The 19,677-nt window shown below is 46.4% G+C and overlaps 1 protein-coding gene across 3 annotated transcripts in view; it reads left to right on the forward strand.

Moving 5' to 3' along the window:
* The window catches only part of LOC149370669 (uncharacterized), a 50,334-nt gene extending 34,398 nt beyond the window's left edge, over positions 1 to 15,936 (forward strand). For all 3 annotated transcript variants that reach the window (XM_089562710.1, XM_089562721.1, XM_089562714.1), the window contains 3 exons: positions 9,995 to 10,135; positions 13,156 to 13,245; positions 15,644 to 15,936. In XM_089562710.1, coding sequence (XP_089418836.1) covers positions 9,995 to 10,135; positions 13,156 to 13,245; positions 15,644 to 15,723 — 311 coding nt within the window. In that variant the 3' untranslated portion in view covers positions 15,724 to 15,936. The remainder of the gene's footprint in view (positions 1 to 9,994; positions 10,136 to 13,155; positions 13,246 to 15,643) is intronic.
* The last annotated feature ends 3,741 nt before the right edge of the window (positions 15,937 to 19,677 follow it).

Genomic DNA, 19,677 nt, shown 5'->3' on the forward strand with positions numbered 1-19,677 from the left:
TGACGAACAGACGGCGAAATGGCGATGGTCTTGAGTGAAGGATCGAACAATATGTAGAAGATGGTGCAGTGCTGGCCGCCACGATGAGAAAGATGAGAGAATGAGTCCTGGTCCACGAAGCATCCGGGCCGTGGGGTGCCAGGAGCTGACGGCCGAGGTCTCTGGACGCACCGAGCGGCAGAGGCAGGGGGACGGTGTCTTCACGTTTGGGTCAGTGGGGTCTTGGGTCCGTCGGGTCTTGGGTCGTCGTGTAGTGTGGTCCGGGCGGGGGACGGGGCTGGGGTGAGCGTCGAGGTCGGTTCAGGTCGGGCGGGCTGGGGCACGGCCGTGCGGCGCTGACCAGGTACTCACGGCCGACGTCCACGGCAGGCCCAGGACGCCGAAGCTCCGTGACCAGGATGGCGATGAAGGGACCCCAGCACCTCACACCAAATGTTACGCGGCGGCCAGCCAAAGAACAAGACGTGGTGAACCATGGCTATGAGATGATTTAATGGCCGCTGGCCTAGCGCGGGCGCTCCGTCCCGCGCCCCTGCCAGCTTCGTGTTCGTCACAGTATGTTACACTGGGAGCTGATAGACCATAACTGCCTGCAACATGTCAGAAGTGCAGTTGCTTCAGTTCTTCAACATTTTGCGGCATGCTGTTTGAACATGCCAACGAGAATGTTACATTGAGACTCCACCTAGAACCACCGTCACACTGTCATTTATGCAGCAGTTTCTGTACTAGGCCAGTGCCTAGGTTCACCAAAATGAAAAAAGATATTGCCACCACATTGGCCTGCGGTGCAAAAGTGAGACTTGAGTTCACCCTGGCTGGCGTCAGGCGACAGCAAATTTTTGCGCGTTGCTTGCTTAGTATCTGTAGGCCTAATGTGCTCTGCAATGAAGCCTCAGAAAAAGCGCTTTGGAACTGGTCTCCGCTTATCGTAAAACGTCCAACATTTTCACCGGTTTCCGTCGATAAAGTAACTTCACTTTGATATCAGTGCAGAACTAATTTTCGTTGTGCCGTTGTCAGCGAAGCGAGCGGAAAAGTCGAAAAATGCCTTGCACCAACAGCCACGGTTTGCAAGTGCAGAGTCTGAGCCATTGGCAAAACCTTCACAGGCATGTGTGCGCCGCACCGCAAGCAGTGTCAGCTGTGCTGTTGAAAGCACAAACAACTTCGGCAGCGTTTTTTGGTGAAACCTAACGAGCATACGGGCGTACCTGGGTGTGCAAAAAAAAACAAAAAAACAGCTGCTTACTCTGAAAAAATTTGTTGTAGCGGAACCTCGCTCCGAAAATTGTTCGTTGTTGGGGAAATAACTATTGCCATGTATGGTAGTGGATCGGGCTAGTTGGTGCAGATTTGACATTTTTTCGTAGCGCTAAAAGAACAAGGACGCAGAGGGAACAGACAAGGACGAGCGCTACTAGAAATGAAGTTCAGAAGGGTAGTGGATCGGGCTAGTTGGTGCAGATTTGACATTTTTTCGAAGCGCTAAAAGAACAAGGACGCAGAGGGAACAGACAAGGACGAGCGCTACTAGAAATGAAGTTCAGAAGGGTAGTGGATCGGGCTAGTTGGTGCAGATTTGACATTTTTTAGAAGCGCTAATAGAACAAGGACGTAGAGGGAACAGACAAGGACGAGCGCTACTAGAAATGAAGTTCAGAAGGGTAGTGGATCGGGCTAGTTGGTGCAGATTTGACATTTTTTAGAAGCGCTAATAGAACAAGGACGTAGAGGGAACAGACAAGGACGAGCGCTACTAGAAATGAAGTTCAGAAGGGTAGTGGATCGGGCTAGTTGGTGCAGATTTGACATTTTTTAGAAGCGCTAATAGAACAAGGACGTAGAGGGAACAGACAAGGACGAGCGCTACTAGAAATGAAGTTCAGAAGGGTAGTGGATCGGGCTAGTTGGTGCAGATTTGACATTTTTTCGAAGCGCTAATAGAACAAGGACGCAGAGGGAACAGACAAGGACGAGCGCTACTAGAAATGCAGTTCAGAAGGGTAGTGGATCGGGCTAGTTGGTGCAGATTTGACATTTTTTCGAAGCGCTAATAGAACAAGGACGCAGAGGGAACAGACAAGGACGAGCGCTACTAGAAATGAAGTTCACAAGGGTAGTGGATCGGGCTAGTTGGTGCAGATTTGACGTTTTTTCGAAGCGCTAATAGAACAAGGACGTAGAGGGAACAGACAAGGACGAGCGCTACTAGAAATGAAGTTCAGAAGGGTAGTGGATCGGGCTAGTTGGTGCAGATTTGACATTTTTTAGAAGCGCTAATAGAACAAGGACGTAGAGGGAACAGACAAGGACGAGCGCTACTAGAAATGAAGTTCAAAAGGGTAGTGGATCGGGCTAGTTGGTGCAGATTTGACATTTTTTAGAAGCGCTAATAGAACAAGGACGTAGAGGGAACAGACAAGGACAAGCGCTACTAGAAATGAAGTTCAGAAGGGTAGTGGATCGGGCTAGTTGGTGCAGATTTGACATTTTTTCGAAGCGCTAATAGAACAAGGACGCAGAGGGAACAGACAAGGACGAGCGCTACTAGAAATGCAGTTCAGAAGGGTAGTGGATCGGGCTAGTTGGTGCAGATTTGACATTTTTTCGAAGCGCTAATAGAACAAGGACGCAGAGGGAACAGACAAGGACGAGCGCTACTAGAAATGAAGTTCAGAAGGGTAGTGGATCGGGCTAGTTGGTGCAGATTTGACATTTTTTCGAAGCGCTAATAGAACAAGGACGCAGAGGGAACAGACAAGGACGAGCGCTACTAGAAATGAAGTTCAGAAGGGTAGTGGATCGGGCTAGTTGGTGCAGATTTGACATTTTTTCGAAGCGCTAATAGAACAAGGACGCAGAGGGAACAGACAAGGAGGAGCGCTACTACAGTTGAATCCCGGTACAACGAACGCCGCTTCAACGAAATTTTCGCCACAACGAAGTAATTTGCATTCCCCGTGAAACCCCCATAGGACTATTAAAATTTAAATTTCCTCAAAAACGAAGTACTTTGCGAGCATGTGTTCGCTTCTACGAATTTTTTTTGCGAATTTTCGCGGGTGAGTGGACCCTCCGTCTTGTCTTTCTTCAGAAGTTGAGTGCTGAAGAGCGACTTTCCCGTTTCCGCCCTTAATTTTTTTGCATCGCAGACTGTTGGGGGGGGGGGGGGGGGGGGGTATGCGCACTCAATCGCACATCCTCCTCGCGCACACCCTCGTGTGCTTTTTTTTTTTTTATCCAGATGCCCACGTGATTTTTGAAGTGACGTCACGCCCCGCTCATTGGCTCTTTGCTGGGCTTCTTCGATTGATGTAGCTCGCTGTCATGGTGCTCGCGGTTTCCTGTCAAGCACGAAAGCGCGTCATGATAACTTGCTAGCGGTGTTGGCTGGTAAGCGTTCGCGGCCTCCAAGCGAAGAGGGGCTCCTCGAAAGCGCGTGTAAAATGCGCCAGCGCACGCCATCTGCTAGCGTCTTCGGCCGCGTCGTCTGCTAGGCACCGAGCGCGTTTCAGGCAGTCTGTGTGGACCGGTGGGCGGAGCCATCGGTGGGCGGAGCTTCGTGTCCTGTCGGAGAAAAAAAAAAAGGAAAACGCGAGAGTGCAGGAAGAAGCCCACTCCGCTTCACCATTTCTTCCTTTGTGTGTGCACCGTTTAGCGTGGTCTCGTCGCGTCTCTGCTCTGCTGAATTCCTAGGATGTCGCCGCCAGCGAAGAAGCGGAAATTTCTTTCACTAGAAGAAAAAGCGCGTATTATCGCCGAAGCAGAAAGCGGGAACAAGAAGTCGATTATTGCCGCAGATTTTGGCATCGCGCCGAGTTCGTTATCAACGATACTGAAGAGCAAAGAAAACATCGGTAAGGCACTTGCGTCGGGCACTTCAGCTCAACACAAGAAGGTGACGCAGCCAACTGCGATATTAGCCTAGGGCGGCTTACAGCCGGCGTTTTGTCATCGTAGGGGTCTGTTGAACCCCGAGTAGCAGTATCGAGACGTTTCGTTGGAGCGCGCGTGAGCATTGACTTATGCAACGCCAGGCCGGCGGCAGCAAGCCCGCGAGAGCGCCGTGGTAGCACGCAGCGGTGCAGATGCGATGAGGCCCAACGGCTCTCGAAGCGATGTGGGGGAGGAGGCAAGTAGAGGAGGTGGTGAAAGAAGGAACGGAGAAGAGGAGGAGGAGAGAACGGAGAAGGGGAGGAGAGGCGGCGTTAGGCGAGAAGAGAGGAGGAGGAGGACAGGCGGCGTTGTGCGAGAAGAGGAGGAGGAGAGGCGGCTTTGGGCAAGAAGAGAAGAGGAGGAGGAGAGGCGGCGTTGGGCGAGGAGACATATGCAACGCCAGCCCGGGATCAGCCGACTCGTCTGTAATTTCTCGACAACGAAATTCCGCGACAGCGAAATTTTTCGTACGCCCCGCCGATTTCGTTGTGGCGGGATTCAACTGTAGAAATGAAGTCCAGAAGGGTAGTGGATCGGGCTAGTTGGTGCAGATTTGACATTTTTTTGAAGCGCTAATAGAACAAGGACGCAGAGGGAACAGACAAGGACGAGCGCTACTAGAACTACTACCCTTCTGAACTTCATTTCTAGTAGCGCTCGTCCTTGTCTGTTCTCTCTGCGTCCTTGTTCTTTTAGCGCTTCGAAAAAATGCCATGTATGGTTTGCTGACAGGGAATCAGAAATACTTCACTGTGGCGGAAGTTTCGCTGTAGCGGCATTAGTTGTTGCGGGGTTTGGCTGTAGTGCAACTATACACATATTCTCCGGTGCTCTTTCATGAAATAACCTGGTAGCTGCTGTGTCTTTTTTGTACCGACCCTTTCTTGTCCTTTTAGGGTTTTTTATTGTCTCATACTTCCGTAAGTATTGAACTATCATCTTGTCTTTTAATTGAGATTTCCTTCCAACCTTCGGCTGTTGTTTGTCTGCATCTAGCTTGTACAGTTACTGCCACATCTGTACTACTTCTACTACTATAGTTCTATTACTAGTACAGTTGAACTCCACTACAATGAAATTTCCAGGACCCACGGAAAACTTCATTGTCATGAAATCAAGCCAGAACTTTATACAGGCAATCGGACTGGGCCTAGATCATGAACAACATTTAGTTCCAAAAATTTGTCAGCTTTGCTCATTTGCCATTTCACAGTCAGTGCCGCGGCACTCCAGAAACTCAAGCAATGGACATAATCACCTGCTACACTGGCTATCAAAATCGTATTTTTTTTTTTTTTTTTTGCACTCATTATATAAGTCAGCACCCCTGTCTTCATCCTGCAAGATTTCTTACTGAGGCTGTGCTGCCTGTCGGCATTTTGGCACCGGCGAATGGCAGTGAGGTATGCGTGCACTCGTGTCATGCTGCGTTCAGTAAGGGTCACATGCTTCTTGAAATCGTGAGCCTGGACGAAAAGGAGGAAATTTGGCTTCTCTGATTCTTCGAAGAGGTTTTGCGACGTGGGGCACAAACATACTGGCAACATGTTGTTCTGCTGTTATGTACTCCGTCATGTACATAGCAATGCCTGTGTGAGGTGCCCCAGGAAGAAAAATAAAAACGGTACTGCAATGTTCGTCTGCAGTGCTAAAGTGAATTGAGTGCACTGACACGGGACGACAGCGGGTTGTTAAGTTTAACATGCTCCACAATGAAATGGCAGCAAAAGCGCTTTGGAGCTGCACTGTTTATGAAAGGTCTAATGGTGTTACCTGTTGCCATCCACACAATAACTTCACACTCAAATGAACTCACACTATCATGAAGCAAACGAAAGAGCGGGCCGTTCGAAAGCTGCCTCTCACCAGAGGCCGTGGGCCTCAAGCAGGGAGTCGGAGCAGTCAGCAAAACTGTTTCACGCAGCCTTGTGCCGAGTCACATTGTTATGTGGATTTGCCTGTGCATTCTGATTCTAAACAGAATGTCAGCGGTGCCATTGGAAGTGCAGACAGATTTTGGTGGCCATTTTTGGTAAAGTCAATTTGGATATTGAACTGTGTAGGCATATTTGGTTGCACACACAAAAGAAAGAATTCAATTGACTGCTTGCTTTCAAGAACATCACTGAAGTGGACTTGCTCCAAAATGTTGTTCATTGTGAGGGGAAAAAGTTTCATTGTTTTATGTGCTCTGCTGACGATCGATTGGAAATAGTATTTAGGGGTGCGCGACTTTGAAACTTTTCTCATACGAATCAAATACCGAATATCCGTTCAGTAAGAAAAAAATATTTCAGAGAAAGATAAACTGGCAAATGTTATTGCCCTTATTTTTTTTTATTTTATTATTATTTTTTCCCGGAATAGTGTATGGCCTTCAAACTGAAATAAAAACTCGACTAACTCAGCACCAAATAAAAAAAAAAAAACCTGCACAAAAATGTAAACCAGTTTATTAGGCAACGTAACAGTATGCAACCTGTAATGTGGTCACACAAAATGAAATCCACTAAATGATATACCCATAGCAACTAAAATGAACATGTCTAGTAAAACCTCATGAAGTCAGATTTCAAGGGCCGCCGCGGTGGCTCAGTGGTTATGGCGCTTGGCTGCTGACTCTAAAGACGCGAGTTTGATCCCGGCCACAGCAGTCGAATTTCGATGGAGGCGAAATTCTAGAGGCCCGTGTGCTGTGCGATGGCAGTGCACGTTGAAGAACCCCAGGTGGTCGAAATTTCCGGAGCCCTTCACTACGGCATCCCTGATAGCCTGAGTCGCTTTCAGATGTTAAGGGGGGACATGGGTCTTAGATAATTTTTTTTATTTACAGACCAAATGCAATGAAACTGTACAGACTTATTCAGTTTTTCTGCTGATTTCAAATATGCAATTTGTTCATTTCTAGGCCAATTAATTCCTGAGATATTAATAATATCATGCCATTGTCTGCTCAAACAATAGAAAAAAAATGGGCCACCAGAAATTTAATTTTAATATGTGGGTAGATACTACAATGTGTGAGGAATGCAACGCTGGAAGCAGTTTTCAGTTTTTTGTCCGTGTGGACAAATGGGCGCAATAGTTAGTTTTCAAGTGAGTTAACCAGACATGCAGTGCCAGAAAACACATGACACACATGAAACTAACTTTAAGCCCATTTGTCCACACGGACAAAAAACTGAAACCTGCTTCCAGCATTGCATTCCTCACACATTGTAGTATCTACCCACATATTAAAATTAAATTTCTGGTGGCCCATTTTTTTTCTATTGTTTGAGCAGACAATGGCATGATATATATTAATATCTCAGGAACTAATTGTCCTAGAAATAAACAAATTGCATATTTGAAATCAGCAGAAAACACTGAATAACTGTGTGCTGTTTCATTGCATTTGGTCTGTAAATAAAAAAAAATGCTCTAAGACCCATGTCCCCCCTTAAACCTGCATAAACAAGATTTCAGGGGACCAGTAGAGAAGCGGGGTTATCCAAAGGTCAGTACACAAGATGGCCCATACCTGCACCCGAAAAAAAATACTGCAAAAAAAAATGAAACAAATGCAGTGAAGCCTTATGAGGAGGCTCTATGGCACAAACACCAAAAAGCCCATGACGAGAATAACACGGGCGTGAGGGGAACGCACATTTGCGTCGGAACAGCGAGCCTTGTTCTTAAAAGGAAAAAGGAACGACTAGAAAAGTGCCTGTCGGCGTCATTAACCGACGCAGCGCTGCGTTCGGACGATAGGTGAATGCACGAGCCGACAGCTGCCATGTCCGAATTAACCAAACGTTGAATGATTGAGGAGGACCGGAAAAAAATGTACAACGTGTCCCACATCAACATATCTTTATTTCTTGAAAAAAAAAATCTGTGGTCGGTGACTGCTTTGTGAGAGATTTGCTTGGCAGTAGTAGCTATTTTTCATAGGTCCACCAAATGGGGAAGCGGTACGGTGCATGCGTGCTGTCGCACTGTCTCTCTCTAGGACAGTGAATGCATCGGCAGCCCACACACACACACACACACTCTGCAAAAACAGACAGCGCAACATATTGTAAAATGCATTCAGGCTTTGTGATAACACAAACACCATGACCCGTGCACAGCAAAAACAAAAAGAAGAAAATGGCAGAGCGCAATGCGAAACAAAAAAATATCCTGTCCTACCCTCTTAATTGATGACGCGGCAATGAGTATGGCGCCTTTACACTTTGTTCGGACACCAGCACCACTCGCACACACTGTTAACTGTTCACGACCACATCACCCAGTCCCCAGGTCTTGGCACACGAGAGCTCCACTGGCTGTCTGAATTATCGCAAGCGAGGCTAAATTCATACATTTGTTTGGCGGGACCGGACGAGGTGTTCAAATTATCCAGTTCTCCAAATTGACAAGGTGTCACTGTAATAGAAGAGTGAGGGGACATGTTTCCAAAATGATTTTGACCACCATCTTTAACGTGCCCTGACATTGCACAGCACACGGGTGCCTTTGTGTTTCGCCTCCATCAAAACACGGCTGCCGCATGCAAAGCGCCTTTTCTTGCCATTGCCCAGCTGCAGAATGCGTCCGAAAAGGAAGTCATGATGGCATGCTTGCTCAACTTCTTTTTTAGTGCTGTAGCACTTATAGTGGCCACTCCCCGTAATTAGCCGTTGTGTGTGTGTTTGTGGCAGGTTGGCCAGGTGTGTGCATGTCTGTGTGCGCATACACGCACACTTGAAGAAAACATGGCGAAGAAACACTGTACTCTGCTTGATGTTTCAGCAAGGCAGTGGCCTTTGTCTGAAGAAACTGAGCTGTGAGCAGTCTCCTAAATTTATATGATGATGTTGTCACTATCTGCACCAATGACAATGAATGTAAAAAAGCTAGAATCTGGAGAAATCATGCTTTCACAAAAGCACTACAGTTATGTGTCAGGGGTGATCTAAAATACCCACACACATCACTTGACCGATGCACCACTGTGCCAGGAGTAGTAGGAAGACTCCCACAGATCTAAGAATGTAGAGAACAGTCAATTCTGCGCATATGAGCGTTAAAGGGACACTGAGGAGAAATTGAAGTTGGCTTGTATCGACAGAATACCAGCTTCTGATTACAAAAACGCCACTCTAACTGACAACAAAGCTCTTGTAACATAGAAAAGAGCAAGAAGCGAAATACAGGTATCGCCGCCACAGGCCAAACTCGCAAGTACAAGCCTGATGACGTCATAGGAAAAAACAGTGTTGCTAGAACCAATGGTTCTAGCACCACTAGGACACGAAGAGCCATGAATCACCGAGGCGCAGCCAATGCATGCGCAAATCTTCTTGACGTCGCCAGATGGCGCCACATACCCGGCAGCTACACACGCGCCTGCAGCATTGTTGCCAATCAGCGCCTGCTCACCGGCGGTAGGCGGGCTCCCGGTATTCTGCTAGCGGTAACAAGGTACACGGTATGCTAAAGGTGTCTATTTGCGAGAACTTCGTTGACGACTTCGAGAGCGGGATCCATCGTAATGCTGGCAAAATGCCGGTGGAAACGTAAACGAAGCGACGGTAGCGACGGCCGCAATAGCCGATAGATGCCTTCAACGTGTGGCCGGCGGGAGCTTTCTTTTCGGCTGCTGCTGGGCCGCACTGCTGGCCACCAGAAATCATGGAGTCTGCGTTACGTCATGTTTCACGTCATGTTTCACATCACTTAGTCCTGTGTCGTCATAAGAGAATCCCAAGTTTGAATCGAGTGGCGGGAAAAACTTTTTCAATTCCGAATCCAAATTTATTAGAAATAAATGCATCTTTCGCTGCCGGCCAAGTGGCAACAAAGCCATGAAATGCTGAACTATCGGATTTTGCGTTAAAAAAAAATATCAATACAGCTCTCCTCACTGTCCCTTTAACCCATCATCGCTATCTGAACGACCGCAATCTGTGAACACTGGATCTGAGCACCGGAACCGTAGCGAAAGCCAAACTTCTAACGCACCTGATTCGCATTTGGCCTAGCTACACAAATCAGCAGTTTTTTTTTTTTGTTTTTTTTGCTGCAGGGTTACATGAACAGGGTGGTGCCTGCAAGTTTGTCCACGTCCCACTGCGTCGCAACCAGAAGTGGGTCAAGGACCAGCGCGTGACCTTCAAGAACCAGCCCTATTACGGCCATCCAGCGAGGCGTGGGGACAGCCGTCTGGGTACGTGGTTTACTGTGATCTTTGCTACCAGACATGTGCTGGCTAGTTCTGGATGCTTCACGGCGGCGGTTATTCACCACGTGTTTGCTGTGTACCACGTGTGTAGTAGAAGTGTTGCCGGAGCTTAACCCTTTGAGGGTCAAATTATTTTGAAGAAAACTTTCCCAGGTGGTCAAATTACTTTATTGCGGATCTTAAATCTACAAAATGTATATAATCGAGAATAAATAGTAAAAAAAAAATTAGGAACAGTACTTTGGTGAAAGCATCACTCACAACTGGAAAATGTTCAATAGAATAGCAACGGTGATAAGCAAGCTAAGAGTAGCACCAATAAAGATAGAAATCAACTTCGGCAGCCCCTGCAAGATAGTGCTGACAAAAAGAAAACACAAATTTCGCGCGACTCCGTTGCGATCACGCGGCGAAACCAAAACTACAAAAGGGGTGTTGCCGCAGTCTGTGCCGCCGTGCTAAAGCTAGACATAAGTTCTGCTTATCTCCGTAAGAAGGCAGCACAAAATTCAAACACTTCTTGTAAGTCCTAAGAGGTGGCAGCATCCCCCAGTGAGCATGCATTGTTCTTTTGGCGCAAAATTTCAAACGGAAGATCGAAACCGTACCCGTACGGCAAAGACCTTGCGGGACAGAAAACCGCCGCCGTACATATACGGCAAAAACCTTCAAAGGGTTAATTTGAATTTGCTTCGTTTCAACAGACAAATAATACAAACTGATACTTGGGTCCTGTCGAAGTCATGCGCTTTCAGATGGACCAGAGCTGTTTCAGGCATGAAACTGAAAATGACAACGTGGCTGCCTTTGGTGTAGGATGGCAAAAATTGCGAGAAAAAGCTGTTTGATTGCACGCATAATAGTTAGGGCCAGTTGGTGTGAATACTTGATGCGAAACGACGCAGAGGACAGAATAATGAAGAGAGCAACACAAACATTGACCAATGCCTCAATTTCTTAAGGCCGCACGGCACACAAGTAACACAAACGTCATGACCTAGCCATGACCTAATCGAGTGACGGGTGGGTGATTGTAGCCGTGGGCAGAGAAACCATTGCCACCCGGAGTGGAGACATCCCTGGATGTTCTCAGCAAAGACGTAGCCCGCTTAGCCAGTGCGCATTGGTGTCACCTCACTGTCAGCTCCACAGTGTCCCGTGAATGCTGTCGCGTTTCTTCTTGAATCAGCAAAGTAACCTCAGCAACAGTTTCTAATACGATAGCGTTAAGGCTCCTGTGTCGCAGAAAAGTCGGTGTCATCATTGGTAGTGAGCGAAAAATCCACGAAAAAGCCCCAGAGGAGCAACCTAGATGGCAGGTGGGCCACCTTTGTGGCGTCATCACAACCTGTCCACCGGATTGTAAGCAAACTGACCACCGTGGCAGGTGGGAGTTCATGATTGGTCGTGAGAGGTTGCTCCTGAAGAGCAACCTGGCTCTCACGAGCCCCACCGGTATCTGTGTTTTAAACAGCTGCCTGCTGGAACAGTGGCGCTTCGCATAACCGCTGCACCACTGCGCCAGGAGTGGTATGTGAGGACCCCCAGCAATCTATCAATGTAAAGTAGAGAATGACGAAAAGCAAAAGTGACGAAAAGCTGAAAAATGAGTCTGTGGATATACCGACTTCACAAAATTATGTCCTTTGAGACCTGAATTTTACAGGTTTTGCCTTTGAAATTGTCGACACCAGCCACCCCCTTCTGTATTTGCTTTCCCCTGGTGGTCGCTGCAGCCTCGTATAGCAACTTCCGCGAAACCTTGATTCAGTCTGGACCAGTGATGCTGTTCAATGCAAAGTGGCTTTGCACCTCCATTTTGTCACGTGCTTTGCACAGTGCGGTGCTTGTTATAATGCCAAACCTTGCGAAAAGCACAGGTTCCAACCTGGCTAGTTTGAGTTGGCTGTTTTGAGTAAAGTGTGTGTTCTTCCAAAAAAACACTTTTGCTGCTACCATGGGTAAGTCATACCAGAACGCAACCTGGAAAGCTCCAAGCTTGTCAGCTTCCCGTGCACTGAAAAATAACCGTCGGGAATGCTTGCACATAGCAGCGGCAGAAGCATAATTAAAAGTTTCCTGCACATGAGCATAAGGACAGTCAAGCTGTTCTCAGCGTAATACAGAAATGGCTTCAATGTTCAAAAGCAAATTCATATGGAACACATGACCGAACACAAACCAACTGCAGTGCAGTCATAAGCCGTAGAAGCCTCCTCAGTGTACTGGGAAGTTGAAGGCAAGAATATGATCTGTTCTTGAGAAACCAAAAACAAAAAGAAAAAACCTTAGGCAATCCTTGGTACTCTGTTTAAATGTGTTCACAGCCAAACGTTCATTACATCTGAAGTTGACGCACTAAGGTTCGTTATGCCCAAGGTGGTACACTTACGTTCGATATATCCGAGGTCAGTGGACTAAGTTTACTACATCCAAGCTCCAGGCACGAAAGGCACGAAGTGGCATACGTTGGTTCATTATATCCTAGGTTAACACATTAAAGTTTGTTCTTAGCCTTTCAGCTGTCTGTCCCATTTCCACTTGCAGAGACCTTTCCAATGCCAATGAATTAGAATAAGCAGCTAGCAAGCAGAAAAGTTGGAAATGAAACGTAGTGTAGCTCAAGATCAACAACTTGTGCAGTGAGATAAAACTGTGGAACGCATTTATCTTAGCTGAAGCCACTACAGGTGGTCTCCCTAAGGACACTGAGGTTAAAAATAACTGCAACTGCGTCCATAAAAAGGAAATGAGTGGCGAGTTCTCAAAGGTTCATAGTCTAAACATTCTCTAGCCTATGTGGTCAGGTAAAGATTTTTTGCCGTAGTCCGTGTGGTCAAGTAAACATATTTTTTGCCCTCCTTGATTATTGCTTCATTTTTCCTTGAATTCTGGGTTAAATATTGTGCAAACCCTGCCCTGGTCAAAATATTGTGTGTTTACCTCGGAATTAACTTTCGCTTTCTTTTTCTTTTGCCACATGCCCATCTTTGGACTCCTGGCAGCTGCCGTGGAGAGCGAGCAGTGGCTAGAAGATGACCGCCTGCACCTGACTCCACCACTGAGGCGCCATCGAAACCTCAGGTTGAAGCATGGTATGCAGCAGTAATGTACAGATGTGGCCGAAAGTATAACAGCATGCTCCATGTCACTTACGCTCCTTTCGCTTCGCCTACCAGAGGTTAAGGGGGGACACTGGTCTTAGACCTATTTTTCTTATTTTTAGTCCAATCCTGATGAAACTGTACCACCTTGCTCAGTTTTTTTATACTGATTTCAACAATGAAATTACCTTTCTCATAAATCAGTCGGTTCCCAAGATAATTAATTTTAATTAGTCATTCATTAGTACCTCGGTGCAAAAAAAAAACTGCTGAATAAAAAATCATTTTTAATTTATGGCTACATAGTATGATGAGTAGAGAGTGCAATAATCACAACCATTTTTCCATTTTACCCTCATTAGTAATTTTACAGCACTTGGAATATCAGTGTTCAAGGTGTGAATGTAATGCATCGGTAAACTTTGTGAAATTATAAATTTTTGAAGTGCGATTGGACAAATCTGCTCTGATTATTGCATATACTATGCCTTCAGCTTCCCTTAGCAAAGCGTATGACATCTGTCTGTCCTAGATGTTGAGATATCGACGTACTAAGACAGTCAGATGTCCAAAATCTTTATGCCATTAAATTTTCTGCTCCAGCATAAATTCAGCCCACACAATGATATGAATTTAATATTATGGTCAACATGTTGATTTCTTCAAGGAAGATATTAATGCAGCTGGAAAATAATAGCTGTAGATTCCATAAATGTGATTTTTTGAAAATCGATTTTTTTGGTCTCAAAGACCAGTGTCCCCTCTTAACATGTAATACCCCTGTCAGACGAGCAAGTTTAGTGTCATTTTCAATGAGTGACACTCGCCTGTAGTGTGATTCGCATCGTGTCACATGATGAACTTTAATGACACTTGCTGCTGAACGCACTCGGCAAGAAGTGAGTTTGGGGAACTCACTTCACTTTTCCCGAGGGGCGAAGTGTATAGCCTCGGTAGAAACGTTTCGAAATTAGAATACAACGTCGGCAATAAAAATGACGTTTTATTGAACGCAGCTATTTTTTTTTGCCCTCTTGTTCATGTAAACTTATTTGCATTGCCATTAAATATATATACTGCACATATTCCGACATTCTTGTTTTCAGCTGCAATAATTTTTTAGGCAGCCGCAGCGGTATGGCTATGGCGACTAGCATGGCGACCGTAGCAACCATCTGCAACCGTTTCGGTGTGACGGTGCAACAGTGCAGTGTTTGCAATCCAAGGAGGCGCTCGAATGCACATGTATGTCGCCACCACTTTTTGCCAATCAGATTGTGTCAGCTACGCAGAAACGTTATCGCCGTGGGTCGCCATGATGCTTCAAAAAGTGAAGTACTGCTCCTGCCTTGTCTCGTCTTGCGAAGCCTTTTTTGTAATCGCCAATATTGCACAGAGCTCCTTGATAATCATAAAAAATTGCTTGCAGTTTGGAATCTACTGTACATTAAAGCTTTGAAGCGCGAAAAGTAATATTTTTTGTCCCTTACTTGAAAAGCCATCGTCACCACCATCAATTCCGAATGACACTTTATTTTTCCGTGTAGCAGCACGCCCCGAAAGTGTCACTCGTTCTGGAGAAGTACACTTCGTGAAAGTGTCACTAAACTTGCCCGTGTGACAGGGGTATAAAACGCTGTCACTGATGTAGTTGTCTATAAACAGAGTAGTCCTCAGGAAGGTGGTCAGTGTATATCCTCGCCCAAGGTTTCATCACGCAGAAAATTTTAATGTGATAGCGTTAAAGGCACTGTTCACCAAAAAGATCTGGTGTTGGCGTTGTCGACGTTGGCATTGCAAGCGAAAAGTCATGAGCATGGCTCTGGCAGATGGGCCACCTTGTTCACGTAACCTTGCGGTGTCATCACAACCTGCCCATCGTGGCAGGTGGCAGTTAAATTAATGATTGGTCGCTTCAGAAGAGCAGCCAGGACCGCGCAAGGACCACCACTGGGAGCACCTGCTATCGCAGGACAGGGGTGCATTGCTTAACCGCTGCACCACTGCGCCAGGAGGGATATGAGGACTCCCAGGGGCGTATGAATGTAGTGAATGACTTTCTGCGTATAGGGCAATTAACCCATTACGCCATCGTGTGATACCTTTAATACTGAGCTTAAGTGTCTCCTCCAAATCCGCCACCTGCCAACTATGGCAGGTGATAGTGTTCTTCCCGTGGCAGCCACCTTTGGCCTCACCCTCCTCTCCATGGGGCAGGTGATACATCCACGTACCACCTGTGTGATACCGGCAGTGGGTGCGAGGACATGGGGCTGTTATGCTATCGCTTATAATGAGCAAATGTTTGGTTGATGTGAGCATGTTTTATTACGAAAATCTGTGATACATGAGGCTGTCTTTCCTGGCCCCTTTCCCCCTCTCCTTGCAGGCTTCGCCGTGACCCCCTTGAACTTGAGGTCTGTGGTGGGCGAGTCTTCCATCAAGGAGAGGCTTGGCTGGAGGAGTTGAAGACTGCCACGGGGCACCTGGAGACTTCTAATGAGTTGTCCTTCGATTCATGCCATTATGCAACGTGCCATTCTTTTATCAACTTCGATTTTACTCCAACCCGTTGGAAGCTGTATTTGCTCAGGGTTGCCAAATGCTACTGCAAGCTCCACTTCCAGAATTGTAACAGCGCCTTTGAAGGCCTTGTGAGATTAAAGGGAAGAAACATGACTAGCCATTGTGATGGGATCGCCTTTTAACTGATATGATCAAGCAGGTAGCTACTTTGTGTCGCGAAACAAATGGCAAGATGTTTGCTTGCGATGAAATACTAAAGCAGTTTGCGTTCAGTTTTTGAGGTTCTTTTGCGGATTCTTCCGGGTTATTCATAGCGCAAGTGCCAGCATGCTCAGTGCAGTTTCTTTGCCTCACCAGAGTACAGATAGCTGCAGGCAGCAACGTTTTTAAAAGCCAAAGAAAGCACTAGGGATTGTAGTATAAGTATAGTCAGTTTTTCTTTTTATTAAAGTTGTAGGAGACTTGAAAAAATTTTTACTCTATTTTACAATGAAGACGTTCCATTTCATCCCGCATTGCTTTTAGGCGAGCAAACACTCGTGAAGTTTTCACTTGTTTGCAAGTTTCTAAACAAAGCCAATGTTTTAAATCTAATATAATGTACCATCTATACACTTAACATAACATCATCAGTGGTGGAACTGCTGCGCCAAACTGCGCCAAATGGGAAATCCTGCTACATGCTGCTACAAAATCGGTTTTTTGCCTACTTTTGCGCCACGCCTGCGCCGAAATATCTCTGAATAACTCCAATAACTCTGCCGAGAACGAAACCGAAGCTCATTTCCGTGAAAGCAAAACTGATGTCTGCCGGCAGCCACATCGCCGTCGCTGCTTTGCAACTGAAGGTGAACGAAGGCACCACTTCAGCGCACTGCCTGTGTGGATGGACACTTCACGTCTTCGATGTCTTTGTCAAAGCTGAAAGGTAACAAAACTTATGACTAACTTATACCGGGCAGAAAATGTCTCCGTGACTGCAGTGGGAGCTACTGAAGCATATATACCTCATATGCACACATCCAAGCCACATCAAAGAAGAAATGTCTACTATGTACCTGAGGAGCTTGGCCAAGGAACTGCCACAGGTCATTGCAGCACACGAAGTCTCCGCCCTGATGGATGAGTTTAGTCTCTGTGCCACAGAAGATATTAGCCAGACACAGTCTGAACGACTTGATGATTTCTGGCAAAAAAATTTCGACCTCAAGCAAGATGGGGCTCCAAAATATCTCTTGTTGGCGACACTCGTAAAAGCACTTCTGCGCCTCTCGCACGGCAATGCTGATTTGGAGAGGGGCTTCAGTGAAAATCTGCGGGTGCTGAGAGACCGATCGTCCCTTTCAATAGAAAGTGTAAATGGGCTTCGGTCTGTCATGACATATTCCCAGCGGTTCGGCCGAAATCCAGCTGCCATTCCTATGACACAAGGATTAATCAGAGCGGTGAAAGGATCGCGGAAGCGTCAGCTGCAATGGTAGGAGGCGGATGCAGGGGAAGAGACCCGTGCAAAACAAGCGAAACAAGACTGTGATGTACAGGACAAAGACACCCAGAAAAGAGGTCAGAATGAAGAGAAGGTACAAGGAGAGATCAGACTGGCCAGGAATATGATCGCCAATGCTGAGCTGCTTTTCACAAAAGGTGTCAAGTCTAAACATTTTGCAGACGTTGAGAGTGGACAAGCCCTTCTGAAGAATGGACAGGAAAAGCTCGCAGCGGCACTGTTTCATCAAGAAAAGGGAAGAAATAGTACCTGAAAGTTTGTTTTAAGAACGGTATCATTTTTTATAGTTCTGTTGAGCATCTCGTTATGTCGCTCTTCTGAATAAAAACGGCTGTGTTTTTAGGAGAACCTCCTGTTTTGCTTATATTCGGCTCTATTTAAGGAAGCAAGCAGTTTAAACTGCATTTGGGATTGAAGCTTGCTCTTGCATGGCTGTGGTTGCTAAAAACGTCTGAGCAAATGCCTGTTCCAGAAATACAACAATGCTTCTTTATTTAAAATAACTGTTTTGTGGCATGAAATTTTGGTACGAAGCTTTCTTTTTGTGCTACAAAAGCTCGAATACTGCTACAAAATGCCATTTTTCCTGCTACAAAAGCTGCTACAAGAAGCCAGTTGCCAGCTCCACCACTGCATCATCTAACCTTGTGTTTGGCGCATGATAGCCACAGTTGCTTGTGCGCCATAAAACCCCATATAACCATAACCGTAGGAGACTTGCAAAAATGCAGAAGTCATTATCCGGACAAGTTTTAATTTTTTTTACGAACGTGTCAGTCTTCTTTTCGAGTGCTAGTGATTCAATGTCGTATATGTGTAGTGTCATTTCGTGCGTTCAGATGATCCAAGCATTGAGGAACCCAAGCACCCTGTCCAAATCTAAGAGGAAGAAAGAGCAGGGCAAACAAAACGTCATTCTTGTATCACAGTGCAAGGATGTATTTGCAGCAGTGCATACAGCCAAGAGGCAATCTCCTTCCCATAGCAGAGCATGTTAGAATCTGTTCAAGAAGAATTATGTAAAGAATTGAATAAAGGGTTATGGCTCTTGCAAATAGTTATTTTGCAATTCACAAATTCACTTTTTGTCTTCAGGCCATGCTTCTGGTGAACAGTGGTGCCAAAGCGGATTGTGCAACAGTACAGTCACCTACGGGGGTCACCTATGGTGCTGAAATGTGGAGGCTAATGAAAGGGGTTCAACTTAATTTGAGAACACAGCGAGCTGTGGAAAGAAAAATTCTAGGTCTAAGTTAAAGGACAAGAAGAGGAAAGAGTGGATCAGGGAACAAACTTGGACATCCTAGAGGACATCAAGAAGAAATAGACTTGGGCAGGGCATGAAATGCGAAGGCAAGATAACGGATGATTGCTAAGGGTAATTGGACTGGATACCAAGAGAAGGCAAGCGTAGCAGGGAGCGGCAGAAAGTTGGGTGGGCGACCACAGCAGTGGCCTGAGCACCTGCCTTGCTTGCCCAAGGTGCGAGGTTCGATCTCCAGTGCCACCGGGTACCCACTGGTGAAACAATGGGTAAAAGCTTTCCCCTGGTCTGGTGCTTTGCTTATTAGGGGTGAAATGCTTGGGAAATTGGTCTTTGCCCCCACATTGAGTCGAAGAAAATACTTTGCACCATAAAAATGCAGCATCATCATCAAAGTTGGGTGGGCAGATGAGTTGAAGTTTGTGGGAATAAGGGCTGCAGCTGACAACCTTAGGTATGGGAGAGATCTTTGTCCTGCAGTGAACGTAGTCAGGCTGATGACGACGTTAATGATCATATTGCAGTGTGCATTGGAGATTTTCACGAAATGGACTCCATACTGCAGCAATGCCGTGAACTAGTTTAAGGAGTATCGGCGAGCACAGAACCTGGTCGTTCACTCCTTGGCCTGAGTGGTTCACTGGCTCACTCGGATGTGGTTGACCTTGTTTTACGGTAATAAAGTGCTGTTGCATAAATTTTTCACATTAACTATACTAGGATGCAAATTAAACAGCTGTTAGCAACACTGGGCCATAGTCCGCTGCCGCATTCTGTTCATGGAGGAAAAAAAAACGGGAGGGAGAGAGACACCAAGTGGCCAGCTTAAAGCCCCCCACCCCGTTTTTGAAGCGATAGCTTCACTATGCTAGGTAATGCCAAGGTCACCTTGTATGGAGATTTTATTTGACCTTCAGATAGAGGAAAGGTGCATAACTGGCCCCCTGGGACAGTGGACACCTTAGTGTGGGAGCTTCAAAGGAAGGGCGCATAACTGGTCTCTTGAGGCAGTGGACACCTTAATCGCGCCTTAAGCTGGGAAACCAACGAAGCAGCAGCTTCGAAAGCACAGGAAAAGTGCGTAAATGCCCCCCCCCCCCCCCCCCCCCCCCCCCCCCCCCCCCCG

The sequence above is a fragment of the Amblyomma mixtum genome, chromosome 1, assembly GCF_055824585.1.
Source record: "Amblyomma mixtum isolate Tamu chromosome 1, ASM5582458v1, whole genome shotgun sequence".
Lineage (NCBI taxonomy): Eukaryota > Metazoa > Arthropoda > Arachnida > Ixodida > Ixodidae > Amblyomma > Amblyomma mixtum.